We start from the raw sequence: 20,665 nt of genomic DNA on the forward strand, positions 1-20,665 counted from the left end.
TAATACATGATTACATAAATGTATCTATTTTTTGAATTTTATTTTAAAATACTTATAATAATGTATATGCAGCATTAATATAATTAATCAGTTATCGCTACGAAAATTTTTGATCAGAGGCCTTTTTAAAATCATATATGTATAATCTTGCTTTGTGATAAACTTTAGTTTTACAGGTACCAAGGGCAAGAATATTGCATTAAAAAGCAAAATATATTTAAATTGATGGACGAAATTTTAACAAAACAATACAATATAATTATCAAAAAAATCCGTAAAATCAGTTCATAATTTAGATGCCATGTGTTTTCCTTGAAACGTGTATGTAAAGTATGTTAGAAACTAGTAGTTCACTCTACGAATTTTTTAAGTGTACATTGTATTTCAAAATTGCAAATCAAAATACAACCAGCAATAGTGTTGGATATGATTTTAAGTGTAAAAAAAACTGTGTTTACTATGTGTCTTTACTAGTATTCACATAATTATGCTTGTGTCATTAAAATATATACTTTCTAGTAAATCATATACAGTGGATTTACTAAACAAAAAAATTATGATGGTTTACACCCATCTACAGATGATTTTGAATATCTGGATTTAGTCGACATATTTGATGCTTTCGAAAGTCTTCCAGACAATGAACCTGTTTCTGTCGAGTTCTTTATGGGAGTGCGTGTTTCGGGTCTTTTACTGATCTGGGTTGTCGGACGACTGTTTATCAGTGGAAGTGTATAATTATCCTTTTTGATCTTTTGTTCACTCGAAAGATGGTTAAATGGATCAAGCGTTGTTGTTAATGTTCCTAAAGTTGTCAAATAAGATTCTTGATTTTTCGGATGGATATATAAAATATTTATATCTTTAAAAGAATGTATTAGTACTTTGATTTGTTTTCTTTCTTCAGTGGTGGACGATTTCAAATTATGAAGTGTAATAAAAACTTGGCTATTGGACCCGTATTCATTTACAAAATCTAGCTCCGTTTTATGCTCATTAACTTTTTCGATCAACCCCGAAATCTTTTCCTCCTGCTTTTCAATGTTTGACGATTTCAAAAGATGCACAGTTGATAATTCTGATAGCAATGCATGCTCTAATGCTTCAAGGCGATCAATAATGTTTTGCTTAATTGCCGCAATAGATTTCTGTATATCGTCCTTTTGCTTGTCTAGTCTTTTTAAATTTTCGGTTCGGTTCTGTGTTATTTTTTTCAATAATTGAATATCTTCTTCCATATCTTTAGTCAGTGTCTGTAACATAGGCGATTGTTTGATCCCCTTAGCTACAGTATCTAATGACTGCATTCTATCACACCCTCGGTGTTTTTCCGTCATGCATGATCGACAACACAGGGCATCATGGTATGCACAGTACAGATCTACAATTAAATCAGAGTGCAAAGGACAATACTTTTGAGCGGTTAAATTTGAGGATACCTCTGGCGGCATATCTTCATTTTTCTTTAGTGTATGAGACAGAGTAATTTTATTTATTCGATGCGCTTTATTACAGTTCTGGCATAATGATTCCATACAGTCACAACACCAGCTTACTGCTTCTGATGAAGTCTTTTCTCTTTGACAAGGTTCACAAAACGGAATTGAAGACATAGTTATTATCTACAAAAAAAAGTTAGCATGAGAAATTCATGTACTGTACATATGAATAACATAATGATGGTCGATTACAGGAAATTATTATGAAGCCTTCAAACTTGAAAAAAAGTATCAGTTCCTTGATCCAAAACTAACAATTTTGCTCTAATTTTTTTTTCAATGAAGCATTAGTCAACTTCGAGTTTCCCGAACTATGATTAAAATGAGCAACAGGGTCTGGCGTCAGAAAACATGTTTAACCCCGCCATATTATATACATGTAGATTCCCGTCGCTAATCAGGAGCCTTTATTTCATTGGTTGTCGTTTGTTGCTGTATATATATATGCGTTTTGTTTAATTATACTTTTTCACTTTTTTGGTCTTTTGGAAAATGTTGTTTGTGCTGTTTTTAGACCTTTCTACAACGAAATTTGTTTTACATGCACACGTATAAAAATTGCGGTTTTTATCCAACGCAATCATAGGTTTGAACGTATTTTCAATTTTGACTCATATTTAATTATGATAACGGTTATTAACTTGTCTCAAACAGAACCACTTTCTTTTTTAATTTTTAAAACCATTTGACTTCTATTCAGTGAGTGTAATTCAGCTAATTAATTCTTTAACACATAAAGATACAGAGGAGGCTTCAGAAAGATACTGCCTCAGCAATGCCAAATTAGTACTTTAATCATAGAACCCATTGCTTGACTTCATATTGTCAAAGATAATATAAGTTCTATAGGGCAAAGTAAATGATTATGTACAAGGGGAAATGTTCGTTTTAACACTTTGTTGACTTAATATGCAGTTATTATAAAGTTAGTTGTGAGCATACCTCATGAGACGATCTTGCTGTTCAGTGACCGTTCATATGCACCTTTTACAGGAAGTTCGTTCGGAAACTTCCTATAAAGTTTACGCATTTTTACATTATATTATTAGGGCATCCGAAGCCATAAATTGAGATTCCTTATGATCAACTAAAGTTGTCATTACATTTACACATTGCACCAATAGAACGAATTACAACCACGATTTTCCTTATCTTTTTACGCATATAATGTGAAAATATTGAATAAACAAAGAATTCATATATACTTACATACAATGCTTTATGCATGTGCAGAATTAGTATTTTTATACTATGTCGTTAAAAGTAAATCGTATGTTGTTTTCAAAACGATATTTAATGGAACAATGACTTTTTGAAAGAGAATATCTAACTACACATATAATTATAACAATAAGACTAACCGATCCGAAAGATCAAACCGACAACAGTAATTTAAATATCTTAATCAGTAAAACAATTGCCATTATATTTTCACATTAGCATATACGTATATATACAATCAATTGCAAAAGTGTGTTAGAAATCTTACAAACATGTCAGTTGCTTCATTCTGTGATGGAAGCTTTGATAGATAATAATCGAAATTTGACCAGATAAGTTAATTGTTTTAAAGGTATTTATCAAGGTTCGTTTCCGTCATCTTTTCTTTCAGTTATTGATATCAGACTACATGCATATTAAATTTCATAAAGCATGGCCCAATACAAACCATAACACCTAATAGCAAATAGTTCGATACGTATTATTAATAACGATAAAATTTTACTAACAAAATTAGTACTAAAAATCTCCCAAGAGTTGTTGCAAGGGTTCTTTAGTGTGCAGAGAGTGTGTCACTGTAAAGTAATTATACACAAGAAATTGAATTTAATTTCCAAATCTGAACAGACGTGGCTGCGTATTTGTACATTTCACTCAATGAAACGGAAGCTCATTTTCTCGTACACAATCAATTTATTATTAAAAATATATACCATTTTTCTGTTTCCTTTGATGTTCTAGCACAGCTTGTGTAGTTTTAAAAATAAATAATAATCTTAAACCGAGCGTGCAATTACAGAATAAACATTTTCAACAAGCAAGTGTCAAATTTTAACACAACTTTTATATTTAGGCGTGCGTTTATACTATAAGAAGAGAGATAACTTTTGTTTAAATAAATACCAAAAACGTAATATATATTTCTTTGACAGGCCCCTAGTATTGTTTGGGGATAACCTTGAGTTTGATAACATTTTTCAAATATCACATTAGGATCAAGTTGCGGATCCCAGATTTCTTTATAAGGAGGACATAAAATGGATACTTTTTAGACAATTTTGAACGATTTTATGCTGATTATTCAATCCTAAAAAAGCCTATGCCTAAGAGGGGTGTCTGTTTTGCTGTTAGGGATGTACAAATACTCGGCAATCTGATCGGAATTCTTTTCTTTGGCCAGGTTAAACCCGGTATAGATTTATTTTGGTCATCTCCATGGAATTATCCCAATCAAGAAGCAAAGTCCATGCTGAAGTAGGTGTTTATTTTGCTGTTCGGTATTGCAGGTACTTGTTATTTTCCTTGACTAGACTAAGTATACATTTGTACCTTATTAATAAGGTATATTGGGGGGGGGGGGGGGGGGATCTGAGACAAGTGCCGGTGTTCGAGATGTACAAATTTTTAGTCACATCTGATCGGAATACGTTTCTTCGTATATAAGGAACGTGTCACGGATACTGCGTGTAACTGTGTTGTATCAGCTCATTTTGGAGATCAAAAACATTTTAAAGGCTTAATTGCCTCAACCCTACATACTGCCTTTTCCCATTGGCAGTCTTATTTGCACACCGACATCACAGATGATCCACATCTTAACCTCACCTAACACCTTTTTTTTTTGGGGGGGGGGGGGGGGATTTGATTTCCCACATGACGACAAACGGTTAAATCTTTCCATAATTGTAGTGATTAAAACTCTTTATCCTGCAATTGGGTGTCCTATTATACAGATACAGCCCTACAGATATCGCTATGATATGAGTATTGTATAAACCTGTGTGACCTCAGAACGTGTATTGCAGTCGCATTCCAATGGCGTATCAATTGCGAATTAACGATTTCTTAAATACGTTCTGTTTGTTTTCAAACATTTCTTTAGAGTAATAAGAATCACACCAATTTTCTGATTACATACACACACGAACATCAGTCTTTTCTACGATGACAACTATCCATTTCAAAACCTGAATGTGTATTATTGTGTAACAAAAACAACCATGATCAACCATGTCAATTTCAGCATGCATGTTTAGTGAATGTCGAGTCTGAAGCGAGGGACAATTCGTACAATTCTGTTTCAAATTGGACAATGTTTTGTTATTTGTTTCTATACTGTTGAAATTAGTTGTTATGTTAAAATAGATAGTTATTCACCTTGAGCGATGTATTATTGTTGACCATTCGAGATTCTTTTTATGCGAAACTCGTCTTCAGCTGAATGTGTGCTTACTGTATCGTATTACTACACGGGCCTCAAGGGATTTCATATCGAAAATAATTGCAAACCATTTGTTTTGTGTCTTTCAAACACAAATGATATTTACAGGATAAAGATAACAACTGTTTAGTGTCTTTAAATATCAGCTGTATTTGTACTCGGCACGAAACAGGTGTAATAGCTCGCTAAAAGCTCGCATACACCTTGTTTCTTAGCCTCTTACAAATGCAGCTGATTTAAAGACACTAAACAGTTATTAGATATAGGAAGATGTGGTATTAGTGCCAATGAGACAACTCTCCCTCCAAAAAGCAATTTTAAAAAAGTAAACCATTATAGGTCAATGTACGGCCTTCAACACGGAGCCTTGGCTCACACCGAACAACAAGCTATATAGGGCCCCAAAATTGCTAGTGTAAAACCATTCAAACGGGAAAACCAACGGTCTAATCTATATAAAAAAAAACCCGAGACTATATCTACTCCGTTTGACGGTAGCTGTAGCTAACAATACGATGTAACGAATGAAGATAAAATTGTAAGGCTCATTTGATTCGAGAGCAGAAAATGGACGTTTCACGCGTACGATTGACGATAAAGAACCTTTCAACATTCGTTTAATCGTCTTTCGAGACAGCGATTTGTTGTTCATTTGTCAATACACATCCGTCTCTTTGTCATTTTAATTTTTTCTTCAATGTATTGATACATGTTGCTTTAATAAGGCAATTGGTTATCCATTTTGATTTTTCTTACATTTAAGGGATAATCGTAAGGATTTCAGGGGCGAGGATTAAAAAGGTTAATGCACTGGCCTGGTAAGAGCTTAAAAAAAAGTCTTGCATAAGACCGGATGAAAATGAATATTCCGCAACACAAAATGCAGAAAAAAAATTTGTGTACAAAATTAAAGCCTGAAAAATATTTAATCGCGCGCGAAAAATTAGTGACAACAGATGATAATAAATGTTCAATCCAACACCTCCTCCATCTCCCAAAAATCTTAAAGATCGTCCCTATTTAATGGCGGGAACCTAATATTACATATTTCATTAAGGCTTCAGGTCTCGTAAACGACCGATCTTGTTTGTTGCATGTTAGTGTTATTTTTTTCTATCTGATGAGTTAAGCCTTCTTAACTGATTTTTATAGTTCGTTCTTATGTTGTACTGTTACACCACTGTCCCAGGTTAGGGGAGGGTTGGGATCCCGCTAACATGTTTAACCCCGCCACATTATTTATGTATGTGCATGCCCAAGTCAGGAGCCTGTAATTCAGTGGTTTTCGTTTGTTTATGTGTTACATATTTGTTTTTCGTTCATTTTTTTTTACATAAATAAGGCCCTTAGTTTTCTCGTTTGAATTGTTTTACATTGTCTTATCGGGGCCTTTTATAGCTGACTATGCGGTATGGGCTTTGCTCATTGTTGAAGTCCGTACGGTGACCTATAGTTGTTAATGTTTGTGTCCTTTTGGTCTTTTGTGGATAGTTGTCTCATTGGCAATCATACCACATCTTCTTTTTATAGTGTTATAGTTGATGGTTATAATACGCCATAACCTTAATTTCAGATTGTTTTAGTCCGAGAAACTAAAAGATGATTCTCAGGTGAATTATCCATTAACGTCAGCTAAAATCCTTTCAAATATCTTTAGTTTTGAAAATACAAAAAAAAAAACACCAATTTTATAGTTGTCCTGGTATGCATTAACAGTTTCTATAGAAGATCGACTGGAATACCTCTGCGTAAATTAAACATCTGGTAAGAAAACAGAAAAAGTATAAACAAGATTCTTAGATTTATAAAATATCGTCACCTTTTAACCTTAAACGTGAATGTCCACAGAGAGGCTGCATTTTTATTTAACATTTATTGTTTGTTTACTATTGGCTAAAACGTATTCACTGTATACCACATGGTGTTGTCAGAAGCATTCACATCATGTGAAAATCGTAAAAGAAATGTTCAGATAATGAAACTCAAATAAAGTTCTTGAAATTTATGATAAATATAAACAATTGATTCAAAATTCTATAAAGATATGCTATATAATTCATAGACTAAGTGGTTGTATATAAAAGAGTTGAATTTGAGTCGATTTTGTAATATTTTGAAGCTCCTGCGTTTTGAGAAAATGGATACGTCGACTCATTTAAATTAGTATCTCTTAAATTTAACATAATTGGCCTTCAGTTCTTAACCCAAAATCTGCCACAATGTGTTTCAATGAATTCCTGTTTATTTATAAAATCTTACCAACGAATATTTCCATAACATAACAAGTGTGGACACAGATCAGTGTGGATAGTATGTTTCTCAATAACATAAATACAAGTTGAAGTTAAGAATGGTGCAGCATATATATTCGTTTGATTTATCACTTACGAACCGTTGTCTTACAGCAGAAAATGTATTTGCAATAGGGTGGCATGAGTTCTTTAAGATTTTTACATGTTCATCAAGTCGAAATTTAAAAAAAACGTTTGTATTTTTTATGATTGCATAGCAAATCTGTTGGTGTTCCATACTGCTAAAAGTCAGTTAATTCATCTTTAAGAATAGGTGCGGCAACCAATTTCAAAATAAGAAGACTTAGTATAGTAGATAAAAATAAAAAAAAGTCCATATGTTTTAGCGGTAAACCATTTTTTGAACATTTATTTACACTTTTGTACATTGTATTTCATATTTATATAGATTTTCAGGGGTTTGTTCTACGGAAACAGTTTACAGATTTCGCTTATTTCACTATGAATTGAAATAAATGAAACCCTCAATAGAGAGGGTTTACCTTTTAAATTGTTGTTATTTCATTGTCGAGACGAGCATGACAAACATGACCAAAACATTCAAGTCTTTAATGTCCCTTTTGTCAAAACAAGTTCTGAGATACATGTAACTCCCGTGAAAAAAAGAGTTGTTATAAAATTCAATCCAGCCGGGAAGGGAAAAAAAGGGGGGCCACTTTAGGAGGACTTAAGTTTTTTAATGCTTTTGAAGCTATTGTAGAAATTCTTACGTAATTAAATTTAAATTTATCAAGTTTAAACATGTTTAAAATGACGTCAACAGTTGCAGGTAGGTTTTTTAAGATAAATGACTAAATGTGGATTAATTATTTATTAGTATTGCTGTAAAAGTTTCCAGTTTTGTTATACACATAAGTTAAATTACATGTTTTAATGTCTTCAAATTATAATTAAATATCATTTGAAGACATTAAAATGAAAACATAATTTAAATTTAAGAAATCAATACAAGCAAGCTAAGTGTAGTAAAAAAACAAGTGTTTTAATTCCTAAGAAATATTTCGGTTTTTAATGTAGTATAGAGTTTTGATTGAAGTGATGTGTCACATATTCAATCATTTTCCTGTGCCTTCGTTCTTCTTTCTCCTCTTTGTACGTTTTAAAGTCCTTAACTATTGCAGAAAACGATTTATCTCTCCGAATGATGTCTGGTAGTTGTGCTCTTTCTACCATTTTCCTAAAACTCTCATCCTTTTTATGCTTCGGTGCTGTCATTTCTTGCATAACTAGTTCTGTCTCATGTTCCATGAATCTCCTTAGAGCAGCCTGTGTTTTGCACTCCCCGGGGAATATATTCTTTCGTTGTGGCCTCTCAACCTCCAGTTTAGCCTTTGCTTTCATTGTAAGTTGAGGCTCTTTATGAGCTTTGACTTTTTTCTCTTTCATAAACAGTTTCTTAGTAGCACTTTTCCAAAGACAAAGAGCATTGTAATGTGAGTTACTCAAACTTTTATTGTCCGTTTCTTTTTCTACTGGTTCCATTGTTGAAATTTGAGGAAAAGTTTTATTCAGGGCAGCAAGTGTTAGAGTGCTGCGTTGAGGTGAAAGAGAAAGTAATGTTTCCGGGTCATCTTTTTCCGGATTCGCAATTGTCTGGAAAGTATTTGGTCTAGGTTTTTGTTTCCTTTTTCGCTTCCTCCGTTTGGCTTTTCCTTCTAAAGGATCGTCTTTGAATGGATCATATTTATCAAAACTATGAAGTTGATATACCCGAGCGTATGCTAAAGTTTTTAAGTGGTCGTCTTTAGCCTGTTGTACATTTTTTGAACAAATTTCTTCTGCAATTTTAGAATTTATGTCTATTTTATGAACAACATTTTCATATCTCCACCTCTCGTGGTCCATTTTTTGTTTCGTTAAGTTTGCTGTTTCTGGTTTGGAATACTGGATCCCTTCAGAGAACGATTGGCAACATGGTGCCAGTTCTGGCATCTTTTAAATAATCTGAATCGAAAAAAAATTTAAAAAAATTGTAGAATAACAAATTTGGAGGTAAATTTATGTAGTATAAACAATGAGACAACACTCCGCCAAATGACATAGACGTTAACAACTATAGGTCACTTTACTGCCTTCAACAATAAGCAAAATTCATGTCGCATTGTAAGCAATAAAAGTCCCCGAAATGACAAATGTAACACAATTAAAACGAGGAAACTAATGGCCTGATATTTTTTAGAATCTGCTTGAGTTCTTTTTAGTGCTTTTGTAAATTATACTAGTATTCAACATCATGTTGATGCAAGACATTCTGGCTGGTCTACTAGATTGTTTTATAAACAAATAGTGGAATATTGAAAGTAAAGAGCATTTTCTAGTGTCTAAACAGTTTGACTGAACATAAAGTACACACACACTGGTGTAACTTCCTTATACTCGTTTATGCTTTCTATATAGCTTGTTTGTGATTTTATAGGCGTGTACCATAAATGTAATAGTGTACGTATATTCCATCAAGTACTATTGTATTTCCATATTCCACATACTTCGATGGCTAAATTATTTTAAACATTTTTTGTTGTTGACATATCACTATATATATATAGGAGTATCTTAAACATATTTCACGTTCAAACCTTTTCTCTCTGGAATATTCCAACAAAGGTACATGTAATATGGTTCGACTTTCACACATAATTTATGATTAAATAGTACAAGTCAATGCTGTAAAATCCTTACCGTTTAATGTCGAGAGATCCATTCCTATTTTTGATGAAATTCTTATTTAGAAAAATATTTTAACCGAATAAATTGGCATGCAGATACTTCAAAATAAGCCTTGATATGTTCTCAAGTAAAAATGATTTCAAATTATTAGTTAATGAACTGAAAATCAAGATGGTATTTAAAGTTTGACCTTGCTTATTTTGATTTGAGATTTAAGTTCTCTTCAATTTGGCAATTTTCATTTTAAAATTATTTCTTAAGAAGAAATAAAAATACTATAGCTAGCTCAAATAATGACAAATTCATTTAAATAGTTCGTTATCCGTGTATCCACTTAAGAAAGCTATTCACACTTTAATTAAGAAGGACCACAATGCCAAGGATTTAAAAAAGTATTTTAGCTTTTCATGAAGAACAATCTATATATGTCGTTAAAAAATTTAAAAGTATTGTTGAGAAAAAAATATTTTGAAATAATTGAAACCAAATATATAAAAAATGATACCTAATTAAATGTATTCGTGTTTGTAGTACCATATTGCTCCAGTCGCAAACTTACACGTATTGAAAAGCTGGCAGAAAAGTATTATTAAATCAACTTGTTGAAAAATGCATAGATCAATGAACTTTTTTTCGTTTGATTGATGCAAGGAAAACATACTTTATCAACGAGTATGCAATACAACTTTTTCTTTAAAATTGCCGGCATCACTTCTAATTATCAATTACTGTAGCTTATGAGCGATACTATCAAATACAGACGTTTTAGTACGAAATAATTTGTGTATCTAGCTAAACCTATACCACAATGGAGACCCATCAAAGTGATGTCTTCTGTTGTAATTCTTTGTGAAATATACTCCTATCGCACTTAACAGTGCGTTAATATTATCAAAAAATTATTGCAGAAAGTTTAATATTAAAATTCCCTTCTGAGAGTAAGGAAATACCGTGATGCGTTTTCATTAGTTGTTATTGGATTTGAACTAGCTGTCAGTAACTGCGAGTACTCTCAGATATGTACATTTTGTTGGTGGGATGTACAAGTACCGGGCCACATCCACTCTGTGTATTTTGTTTGATGTATTTCAATTTGAATTCATCTGATGAGTTAGGCATTTTTCAACTGATTCTGATAACACCACTATCATAGGTTAGCGGGGGGGGGGGGGGGGGAGGTATCCCGCTAACATGTTTAACCCCGACACAAGTTCTGCATGTATGTGCCTATATTAAGCCAGGAGCCTTAAATTCAGTGGTTGTCGTTTGTTGCGGTGTTGCATCTTTATTTTTCGTTCATTGTTTTGTACATGGATTAGGCGGTTAATATTCTCGTTTGAATTGTTTTACATAAAAAATAATATGTTATTTCGGGGTCTTTTCGAGCGGATTATGCGGTATATGGGCTTTGCTTATTGTTGTTCTGTGTCGTTTAGTCGCTTGCGAAGAGTTGTCTCATTGGCAATCATACCAAATCTTCTTTTTTTTTTTATACATGAGAAAGTTTATCTTTGGCAAAAAAAATTAAAAAAATTAGATAAAATAAAATATCAGTGGAAGTTATGATCCCAATTTAAAAGTAAAGTTTATTAACTACAATTCAAATAGCCACCAGAGCAGCTGAAAATATATATTAATCTAAAGTATACCTTATTTAAAAGGCGAACTATTTAAAATTGCGATTGAATAGGAGGAATTTTGGTTTTTTTCTATGCGTATTGCGGGAAAAAATATATCTCGGAATTATGCAAACGACTGTTGAAACTGTTGGCGGCCTATACTATAGATCTACAAAAATAACAGAAACTTGCTGGTACTCTAAATTGATGTTGAAATTTTTTTGTAGCAACAATATTGCTGTCATTTGAATTATACAATCCATCGTGATATGTAACTATAAGTAATTTACTATGCGACTATATATATATATTAAGATTTACATTATAAAGTGTATGGTCAGTTTTGGTTGATGCTGTCACATATGATCAGTTTTTGGGTTGATGCTGTCGAATATGGTCAGTTTTCGTGGTTTTGGTTGATGCGGACAAATAATTTTGTTATATCCATGAGTCAGTCACAGATATCAAAACTACTGAAATTAGTTTACGATTCAAAATTTTTATTAAAAAGAGGACATGCTGGCACTATAAACTGATGCGAGCAAAATTTTGTTGTCAGAAACCTGTGGATGACTCCTTAAGGAGTGAATGCCCTTAAATTGCGATTCAGAACTAAGGTTTTATTATTATAGTTTTGACAATTAAACCGAAAACTATGACAGATAGGCAAAAACTACCAAATACAAATATTTTCAGCCATACAAGATCCACACAAATGCAAAATGAGACGAAACCCGAAAGAAGTAATTACCGTTGAAAGCTTTTTATCCACCCTTTGGGTTGCTTTTGGCCAAATTTGTAGGAGAGAGTTACACATGTTTTGAAAGGAACATAGAAGAATCTGGTGACCTCATATATAAATTGTTTTATTCTTATTGGAACGGTTTACAGCTACAAAACCATTACCATTTTAAAAATAATCTGGAAGAGTATTACAGAAATATATTCCAGGTGGAGAAAAAAATATGCTTAACAATTTTCGCTACTTTTACTGACATTTTAATTGACTGATTAAGTTAACTATCAACGACCAAAGAACCAGGATTGAATAAAAATTTACAGGTCAGAATCCATCTTAAAGAATGAACCGAAAACCCATACTGTATAGTAAAGGCTGAAAAAATAAATCATTTAAAAAACAAGAAACAGGAAATTAATATGACAGACAGCAACCAACGACAACCATTCGGCAATCCTCGGTAAAATCCGCTACTCTCCAAAGGCTTCTATCTTTTAAGACGAGGTTACGGAATCGGCCGAGTTGAGACAAATGGACTTGGTTGTCGTTTGTTTATGTGTTACACATTTGTTATTCGTTCATTTTTTTTACATAAATAAGGCCGTTAGTTTTCTCGTTTGAATTGTTTTACATTGTCTTATTGGGGCCTTTTATAGCTGACTATATGCGGTATGGGCTTTGCTCATTGTTGAAGGCCGTACGGTGACCTATAATTGTTTATGTTTGTGTCATTTTGGTCTTTTGTGGATAGTTGTCTCATTGGCAATCATACCACATCTTCTCAAGTTTTTATATTTGGACAAGTGAATTCAATTATACCCAATTTCTATATACGTTCTCCGTGTATCCAAGTAATGGAATGATATAATTGTGTGTTTTATGGAAGAATTTATATGAGCAATACACATTCCTCTGTTGTGCATTGCATTAAACTTATTGTTAGAATACCAGAGAGATACATGTACATAGTTACTCAAATCAAATTTTGAAAGTTTTTCAAATGTTTACATGATATGTGAATTGAACACAAGTATTCCCGCACTCATTTAAAAAGTCTTAACTAATATTCAAAATTCAAAAATCAAAATCTTATTCAGAAACTTACGACTTACCTCGATTTATTATCAGACAAAATACTGTGAAGATATCCATCGTAATGTTTATTTTTTGTTCAATTAAACTAACTACAAATATCAATAAATATCACGAATTATCGACGATGTTGATTTATATCTAAGAAAAACGCAGATTCTTTTTCGTGTAAGAAACCCATTTACGTGACTTGGTAAAAAGATAGGCTTAAAAAGTTATACTGTTAATGAGAAAAGGTAACTTAATTATTTACCTCAAGTAGAACTAATTGCATCTAAACAAAAAGATATCCAAAACAGGCTTTTGTTGTTGATACATGTACAATATACGAACAAAAAGTTCTGTTATTGTGGCGTTTTTATCTCTTGTCGTATCTTTTCCCGCCTTCCTTTCACTTTAGTCAGAAAAACACCAATAGATCAAGCGATTTCAAGGTACCCTTGTCGTTGAAAGAAAATTGCCATAATCGTCTTAATTTATGAAAAAATATTGAAATATAAGTTTAAAAACGATCCGAAAATTGTCTATGTAGACTTTTAAAGAGTATCTTTTAGTTAATAAGCTTATATTGACAGAGAAATTATTTGTCATTTTCAGAAAAATATGTCATCGGGGTTTTAACATTTTATTGTCTGGCTATCTTTATTTTTAATCAGTTTAATAAAAAGTTCATTTATCATAGTATAGTTAAGTGTCGATCAGTGTATTTAAATAGACCACGCTAGGGACAAATTAAATGTGTATTGCCTCTATTATAGATGTATTGTCATATTACAAAACAAAATTAAAAATAATATATTTTAGATTTTTTTGGAGTTAGCTGAAAATGTAGACCACTGGAACAGTAATTACCTATCTATAAAAATATGGATACTAAATGTATAAACAAATAAGATGACATTAGGGATAATCAATGGGAATGTTGATTCAGAGGATTTAGATGAATTTTCTGGTGTTTCAGTGCATAATTATCTTTCTAAAGCTGTTCATTGATCAGATGTTTAAAATCATCGCTTGTGCATTTTCTGCTATTATCCATACATGGATAAAATTTAATTTTTAAACATCTAACTAAAGGTCAAAAACAAATATCAAGAGCTTTCACGCTGTAAAATTGTACGCTTGCTACGAATAAGCACCAAACTCTAGGCAAATAGGTATGTCGAAAGGCAGATATTTTGATTCAGGTCATCATTTTCAAATGGAAATACAATCAATTTGACCATTCTATCAGGTCACCGACTTTCAATATGATTTCTGTTAGAATATTTTTGCAGTTGATTTTAGTGATCTATTTATTTTTGAAATCTGGTCTTAGCTTTAAGCTTCATCGTTGTTATTATGACTGTTTTTGTAAAGATGTTTTCATAGCTTGTCGTATATAAGAGGTCCTCAGTTATTTGATATGATAAACTGTTCTCCGGTTTTCGAAATTCCACAGTTGAAAAATGTTAAATATCTAGGCCATTGGCGTCCGGCGAATGATAGTTCATGCATATTCAAGATATGAAAATGTTTTAATTGTTTTACTCTAAAACGTTATATTAGTCAATTTTAAGTCCAGAGAGTTTAAGCGACAATCAGGGAAATAGATTGAAACCGAAAATATTAATTGACCACATACATGTGTATTGTCGTATAAATACATAAATGGGAAAGCGAATTGGGATAAAAATGACGGCTTTAACCGGACGATGTGCAATTGATGTATAGATCATATTAAACTTAGTACTCTGTGCACGATTATATCATTTTTTACGCAAATACATCGTATAATCGTCAATTTTGTTTTCTCTAGATATGTCTGTTATGATTTAACAAATATGGCTGCTCATTAAATGCCGTGTTTTGAAGCCAAAGTTTACCGATTGTCACCTTATGGTAAACAAATCGCAAAAATGGGTATCAGTGAGGGCAGCAGTCCCTTTGCGCCAATTACTGTTTTTTAGGGGTATCATTTGCGCCAAATTTTGTTTTCCAAATGTATCAATTGCGCCAATATTCGGAGTTCATTTGCGCCAATTTACCTGTACACATCATGCACATCTCTATCATAAATATATATTTATTCTTATTTTTGGCTTAAAAAGTATCGTATGTTCGGAGATATTTCACCATGTAGATGAGCATCTGGAGAGAAATGATTTAAAATGCATTAGACGGACCGTCTTAATAAAAATATAAATCTTTGTAAGATCTAGTTCAAATATTTATAGTTTTTCGCTTGCTTTCCATCACGATATAATTTTCGAGACGTTTTTTCAAACACAACCAAATCCCCCACCATGACAGCATTTTGTCAAATCACAGAAAGGATTTTCGAGCATGCGTATTCTGTTGCCATAGTTAAGCGGCCTAAAGTTCAAAGGGCACAAACCGAAACTATACCGCTACGTCGGAAAAAAAAATGTACAGAGGGAGAAGAAAACTTATTGCTTTGCTGAATATCTAATACAAGATATGCCAAAAAAGAAGAACATAGAAGCATTTGCTGATTATGTTTTAGTCACATATGTTGATGACACCATGCGTATGGGCTGAAACTACATGTATCTACCGCAAGACGTATCAGTAATGGGGCAGAAGCATTCCACAAGAATTACATTGAACTGTTTAATGCATTGCATCCTTCTATTTTTGTGTTTTTTTTATCAATAAAGTGAAGTTACTAACTACATACAATAATTTGGGAAGTATACCCAAGCAGCAGCAGTAAGAAGATGGATGGATGGATGGATGGTTGTTTAACGTCCAGTGGCAAGTCAGATGCATATTCAGGACGAGAACATGATAATGATAAATGAATATTAACCCCGCTTTGTACTAGACCGACACGCTAAGCCGGATTTTTAACGTGCTAGCTCACAAGGTAACAGTTCGCAGGAAGACATGTCACCTTACCCGGACACATTATTCTGACTCCGGGCCGACCAGTCTTTGCTCTAACTCCTTAATGCCGCGTGCTTGGCGGAGAAGCAGCAAATACCAATTTTCAAGTCTTTGGTGTGACCCGGCCGAGGGTCGAACCCACGACCTACCGCACTCGAGGCGAGCACGCTAACCATTACACCACCGAGGCGGTTAGCAGTAAGAAGAAGATATGTTTCAGAAAAGGAATTATTTGCCATGTAAACTGTCGGTTTTAAGTCAGAATAAAGGTGGAGGGAAGTCATTTTTCTTCTAATTGGCGCAATCGTATGCTTTATTTTTGGCGCAAATGAAACCATGTAATTTTAAAACGAGTGGCGCAAACGTAGCATTGGAGAAATAAAGTTGTGGCGCAAAAGGACGCATTTTTGGCGCAAACGGATTTCTCCCTCAGTGAGCACGTGTTACAATCTGATAATTGTTTATTTAAATGACAGATCCATGCGTATTGCGATCACCGGATTTTTACGAGGAGGGTTACGATCAGGTCACTATGCATACGGAAAATATGTCGGTAAATTGCTTCCTGGAAGCAAGCAATCAAAAATAAGTTAACATCTTCTAAATGTGGACAAATTAAAGAATTTTTCTCAAAAAAGGTATATGTACATAAGTTGTATAATGAAAACTATCCATTTTTTTTTTTATTTGAGGTTTCTTATGACTTTAAACAAGCATGGCTTAATGGACAAGTAGGCGTAAATCTAAATAAAAACAAATACGCTCAGTCTACTTGAAACATAAAAAGGTAAAAGTTTTTCATTGTTTTTAAAATACCTACAGCCATGTTATTGAACACACTTTATAATAATTTTATATACCATTTATCAATATTTGTTAAAGTGGTCAATATTTTAATTCACAATAAACTGTTAAAGTTTTAATTACACTTTAATTATTTTGAAGTGTTATTATTTAGCTTCGTTTTAAGGTTTGATATAGCATGTATTTGCGTAAGAAAGTGAATAATTGAGAGAAATTAAAGATCCAATAAGAAATCCGTGACAAACCCAATGGAGTAAAACAAGACCACGACAACTAGTAAGACTAACCAGGGAATTAAATATAAATGGTTTATTTGTGACAAACTGTGACTTGGACGAGAGATTTGTCTCATTGGAACATTTATGGTAGAATTTTTTCTCTCAATATGCACGAAATATGTACCACTGAACTTAATTAACCAACACTCTATGATCAATGAGGCAGACTGAATTCTATATGAGGGCAACACCATTACATTTGCAAGTTAGATTTGAGTGTGATTTTCGTTGTATTAGTTTACCACCCAATTAGATAATTAGGATACTCAAGGGACAATACGTAAAGGGGTCTGTGGAACGCATTCGTCTAGCCTGCTATTTCTGCTGTCAATATAAATAATGATGAAATATCATATGATGACAGTTGAATTTAAGTCTGTCGACAAGATAAAGAAAAAGGAATGACTTTTTTTTTTAATTTTGCATGACATTGTGCCTTCTCCTGCTTTTGAGGCCCTTATGTTACTTTTTTTTTTTTTTATCTAATTCTTTAAAAGATTGACTAAGTGAGTTTTTAAACACAGACTGCGCTTCAATGATAACTGAAACTGTGGTCTATTTGTCATATTTATCAGTTAAATGAAGAAGAAAAAAAGTATATCTTAAAATGTCTGCCTTGTATATGTTTATTAATAATCTTATTCATGAAGAAACTTTCTGTCCTAGTTTAATTAAATTCTTTGAAGGTTATAACTTTGGCTGCCTAAATGTTAACCACCACCACCAAAAAAAATTAAATACTTACACGTGAAAAAATGACGAAACATAATGTTAAAAATTTGCTCAAGATGTCTCTTATTTATGTAGAAGCTTCTATCCAAGTTTGATAAAATTCTACGATGGTTTGACGGAGCTTATGAAGCTCTGAAGAAGTCAGTATCTAAATGTGAAATGTCAAAATACCAAGTCAAAAAACAGAAAAGACGAAAACAGTTAATATTAAAATGCTCCACAGGGCTCAGCTTAATACGACCGCAGAGGTCGAACCCTGTACAGTTGGGGCAAGTATGGAGACAACATTCAAGCCTAATACATCTCTGATTTTGGATTGTGATTAAATAGTTGACACAGCAATGAGCATATGTTTCTGACACAGAATGAATGCGGTCTTAAGAACCTAAAATTTTGAAATTGGACATTTACCTTTAATGGTTCAATATCCAAAATCTAATGACATGGTTAGATTCAACATATCAAAGAAACCGATATATTCATTTTTTGTTGAAATCAGATTCGGCATATCAAAGAACCCCAATAATTCATTTTGTATGAAATCAAAAAGTTTAATTTTGGACCCTTTTTGCATCTTATCCCCAAAATCAATTCCAAATTTCCTTTAGTGGTTATAAACCTTGTGTTAAAATTTTATTGATTTCTATTTACTTATACTAAAGTTATTATCTGGAAATCATCCGTCTTCGGACGACGCTGACGACGACGAGATACATGTACCAATATACGACCAAAATAATTTTTGCGGTCATATAAAAAACTGATCAGAAAAATTGAACAATAAAGCCAACATAAGCGGGCAGATGCAAACTCAGGTCATGGGAAAGGGTAATGTGTTCAACTGTTAACAACACAAGCCAAACTTAATTGTGATAAAACGAAAACCTTTAAAAAAATAATCTGATATATACTAATTGTTCAAAAATCCAGGCCATCGCTTATCATACTTATCTTGGTGTATAGGTCACGATATCATTTGCAAAATTATAATTAAATGTTATTGTGATATTGTGACAAAAATTAAATCGACCTCCACAAAATTATCCATTTATCCGATATTTTTTGTCAAATTTAAGGGCTGACGTTAGAGCAGTTGCATGCTAGTAATCACTCCTATAGTTATTTTTACGGTAACTAAACTCAGTAATAAAGATAATTGTTGTAATATCATGACATAAGCTGTATTGATTGTAAGCAAATTCCAATGTCTGTTTGTTTCTTTGTCCCCATTTCGGTCCATTATTTTGTAGTGCTTTGTTTTTATCGAAGTCAATATATTGTATGCCAATGGTTTATGCAACTTTAATTGAAAACGAAGGATATGGGTATCTATCCACGAAACAAAATCAGTACATTTACAGCAAAAGAACAAAAGAGAGAAACAAAGGAGCAGCGCTTTTATTGCCAATTTTCATCACTAAGTCAGAATATTTCACAACTGTGGTGTTCAAGGTAATTTTTAGCTGTAAAGTGTAATGGGAACAAATTATGCCCCTCTTCCTGCCGACTTGTTTCTTTAGTATCATGAGGCTGACTTCATACAGGAACTTCTTAGGAAGAAAAATAAGAAGTTAGCAATATCCTTTAACTCTACTTCCCGCCATATAGATGATGTGCTTTCACTAAATAATTCAAAATTTGGTGACCATGTTGAACGCATCTATTCCATCGAACTAGTATAAGAGATAAAGGATACTACAGATTCAGTTAAGTCGGCCTCATATCTTGACTTTAATCTAGAAATTGACAATGAGGGTAGTTGAAAACAAAACTTCACGACAAGATATGATTTCAGCTTTCAAATTGTGAACTTTCCATTTCTAAGTAGCAACATTCCAGCAGCACATGGCGATGATACGGGGAATATATCTCCGAATTGCTTGCTTTTCCTATCATGATTTTTTTGATAGAGGGTTGCTACTAACAAGGAAGCTATTAAACCAAGAGTTCCAAATGGTGAAGTATATTGAAATCATCCCTTTGTTAGTTTTACGGACGCCATTACAAGTTGGTTGACCGTTATGGAATAACCGTTTCACAAATAATATCGGATATGTTCCTTCGTCGTAACTACAGACCCCTTCCCTTTCATGAATGTGAGCATGCAAATTATATTATTTACCGGATTTGTTATCACACAAGCTACACGACGGTCGCCAGATGTGGAGCAGGATCTGCTTACCCTTCCGGAGCACCTGATATCATCCGTAGTTTTTGGTGGGATTCGTGTTGCTTATTCTTTAGTTTTTTATGTTGTGTCATTTGTACTATTGTTTGTGTTTGTCTTTTTCGTTTTTAGCCATGGCGTTGTCGGTTTATTTTTGATTTACGAGTTTGACTGTCCCTCTGGTATCTCTCGTCCCTCTTTTACAAGTAGATCAATGAAACTTGCTCTCTGATGTATTGGCAAACCATTTGAAAAAATATAATTGAATCAAGGTTACAGTTAAATTGTGACAAACAATAAATCGACCTCAACCAAATGAAACTGAATTCGTGTCTACTGTTATAGTATTTACTGTAATTGTGTCCGCTGTACTAGTGTCTCCTGTAATATTTTGTCGGCTTTAAATAGAATATTATAATACTGTC

The 20,665-nt window shown here is 32.9% G+C and overlaps 1 protein-coding gene across 1 annotated transcript; it reads right to left on the bottom strand.

The window, feature by feature from the left end:
* Nucleotides 1–8,261: 8,261 nt before the first annotated feature.
* Nucleotides 8,262–13,529, bottom strand: LOC134700422 (uncharacterized). The gene is made up of 2 exons (XM_063561817.1): nucleotides 13,391–13,529; nucleotides 8,262–9,197 (listed from the first exon to the last, which is right to left on the bottom strand). The coding sequence occupies exon 2, from the start codon at nucleotides 9,183–9,185 to the stop codon at nucleotides 8,262–8,264; it is 924 nt and encodes a 307-aa protein (XP_063417887.1). The 5' UTR covers nucleotides 9,186–9,197; nucleotides 13,391–13,529.
* Between the last annotated feature and the right edge of the window lie 7,136 nt (nucleotides 13,530–20,665).

This window comes from Mytilus trossulus, unplaced genomic scaffold (assembly GCF_036588685.1).
Source record: "Mytilus trossulus isolate FHL-02 unplaced genomic scaffold, PNRI_Mtr1.1.1.hap1 h1tg000138l__unscaffolded, whole genome shotgun sequence".
NCBI classification, from domain to species: Eukaryota; Metazoa; Mollusca; class Bivalvia; order Mytilida; family Mytilidae; genus Mytilus; species Mytilus trossulus.